The sequence below is a fragment of the Acyrthosiphon pisum genome, unplaced genomic scaffold, assembly GCF_005508785.2.
Source record: "Acyrthosiphon pisum isolate AL4f unplaced genomic scaffold, pea_aphid_22Mar2018_4r6ur Scaffold_21588;HRSCAF=24342, whole genome shotgun sequence".
NCBI lineage: Eukaryota > Metazoa > Arthropoda > Insecta > Hemiptera > Aphididae > Acyrthosiphon > Acyrthosiphon pisum.
Window position 1 is genome coordinate 65,406 of NW_021771071.1, and position 2,701 is coordinate 68,106.

Sequence of the window (2,701 nt, forward strand, 5' to 3'; positions counted from 1 at the left end):
ATTTGGTCAAGCAAGTTGTATTATTATTTCATTATTATTATGTCCATACTGGCCCCTTAAAGACTGGTCACTCATTAATGAACATATGCTATTTCCCTTCATTTAGTAAAACCATCCGTTGTATTGTACAAGCATGTGAGTTATGTCTAAAGTGCAAATCTAAGACCACTCGAATTGCTGGGCCACTATAACCCATCCTCTCGAATAAACCCCTTGATAAGTTATTAGTAGATTTCTACGGCCCCCTCCCCACTGGTATTTTTCAATTTTCATACATCATTGTCATAGTCGAAAACTTCACCCGTTTCGTCAAATTATATCCACTCCGGTGTGCCAATGCTAAGATATGTATTAAAAAACTGACTACCAATCGGTAAATTTGGAGTACCAACAAATATTGTGTCTGACCATGGTCGACAATTTATCAGTAAATACTGGCAGACCGCCCTTACCAAATATAATGTACAAGTCTCATATACTATAGTGTCTACCATCCCCAATCGAACCCGGCTGAGCGTGTCATGCGGGAGTTAGGTAGAATGTTCAGGACATAATGTCACCAGTGGCACTCACTGTGGCCTCAGTATGTACCCTACATAGAGTGGACCTTAAATAATCTCCGTCATGAGTCAACACATCAAACCCCCTCAGTTCTTTTTCTCCAAAATAAACAACACAACCCTCTCACCCAGTTCATACAATTCCCAAATGAAAATTACCCAATAGATTTCAATAAACAATTAATATTAGCTCAAGAAATACAACTCTCCAAATTCGAATACAGAAAAAAATATCAACGAGAACGCCTCAACCCCACCTTTTTCAAAATTAATGATATCGTCTTAGTAAGAACTCAAAAACTCAGTAACAAAATTGAAATTAGTATATATTTACTAACTTTTCAGCTCTTAATTTAAGCTCAGTTTGGTCTATGTCTTCTAAATGTAAAAAAAATCCAAATTTTTCATTTAATTCATTGTACGCTTCTTTTCGTTTATTTAAATTACTGATTAAAGCATCAATGATAGGAAAAAATGTTTTAATTTTCATGTTTTCTTTTTCTGAAAACATAATATCTTCCGAACCTCCTTCATCAAAAAATACAGCCCTTTTTTTTTGTCTTTTCAAATCATTGGGAAACAAATCTATTTCACAAATACTTATAGCTTCATTTAATATAGTTTCAAAATTATTTCTTAATTCACAAATATATAATTCAAGTGATGTGTATAATTTTACCACCGATGATAAATTCATATCAACATATTGTAAACTTTTGCTGGTCATGTTGAATCTTTCTAATATAGGTGTCCACAAGACTAACATGAATGTAAATTCTAGGTTTTTCATTTTTTTTTAATAGAGCTAATGCTTCATGTCTTGTAGCAGGCCTCTGACTTACATCTTCTGATATATTTTGTAATGCAACAACAATCTTTTTATAACCATTTTTTATTGACTTGCAAACAAAATATCTTGATGACCATCTTGTAGGACATAAATTTTTAAGCAATGTTGAATTAGGAATAGAATTAAGTTCATTTTCTAAGATCTTCCAACGTGATGTAGAACCAGAAAAAAAAGTATACAAACCTTGAGTGGTCATAAAAAACCGATTACCTACACTAGTCTCTTCAGCTGCAAATGTACCAACTAAATTCAGTGAGTGCGCCGAACAAGGCACAAATTCAGCAGTAGAAGAGTTTTTTTTTATACGGGATTGTAATCCATTATAAATTCCAGACATATTTTGAGCATTGTCATAACTTTGTCCTCTACAGTTTTTCATGTCAATCCCAAGATCAGAAAAAAAGTGAAGTATAGCCAATTCCATATCTTTTGCCTTATGACCAACCGAAGGTAAAAATCCCAAAAAACGTTCAACAGGTGAACAGTCTGGTAGAATATATCTTATTGCAACTGTATGTTGATCAACTTTTGATATATCAGGTGTAGAGTCTATGATAATTGAGAAATATTTAGAAGTTATAGTTTCCTGAATAATATTTTCTAAAACAGTTTTAGTCATGGTTAAAATTAAATCGTCACAAATAGTATTCGACAAATATGACATATTTCCTTTGCCTTTATTTGCATACTTGTCAATATGAGTAGAAAGAAATGGATCAAATTTAGAGATTAATTCAAGACATCCTAAATAATTTCCATTGTGCCCAGAACCTAGGATTTGATCATCACCTTGTTTGGAAAACCATAATTTCACAGATCTAAGATGAATTTGATTTTTTTCATGATTTTTAACATAGTCTAAACATTTTTTCCAGTTTATAAATCCTTTACCTTGATGACTAAAAGCAGTTTCATTTTGTGCAAATAGAAGACAGTAAAAACAGTAAAAAGAATTTTCTGAACAAGAGTATAAAACCCAATCTCGAGATTTACGTTCACCATTATGTAATTCCCTTGTAAATACTTGCCTAGGAAGATACCGAGAATATTTACCAATTTTACGCAAAGTTGATTTAAACTTGATGCTCTCCCAACAAGTTGATATTTTATTGTGTACTAAATAATTTATTGTATTACTATTTAAAATCTATTTGGCTGGATCAGTTTCAAGGTAAACCAAATTTTTAGCCCCGTGTTCTATATCTGAATATTTCTGATCCTATAAAATTGTGTATTTTAGTATATTAGTATATATAAATATATAATATTATCTTTGTAAATTATTTATATA

At 31.5% G+C, this 2,701-nt stretch overlaps 1 protein-coding gene across 1 annotated transcript; it reads right to left on the reverse strand.

Moving 5' to 3' along the window:
• Positions 1 to 1,258: 1,258 nt before the first annotated feature.
• LOC103309223 (zinc finger MYM-type protein 1-like) lies at positions 1,259 to 2,412 on the reverse strand. Its single transcript, XM_008184132.1, has 3 exons — positions 2,404 to 2,412; positions 2,302 to 2,309; positions 1,259 to 2,228 (listed from the first exon to the last, which is right to left on the reverse strand). Exons 1-3 carry the CDS (start codon positions 2,410 to 2,412, stop codon positions 1,259 to 1,261), a joined length of 987 nt encoding a protein of 328 aa, XP_008182354.1.
• Between the last annotated feature and the right edge of the window lie 289 nt (positions 2,413 to 2,701).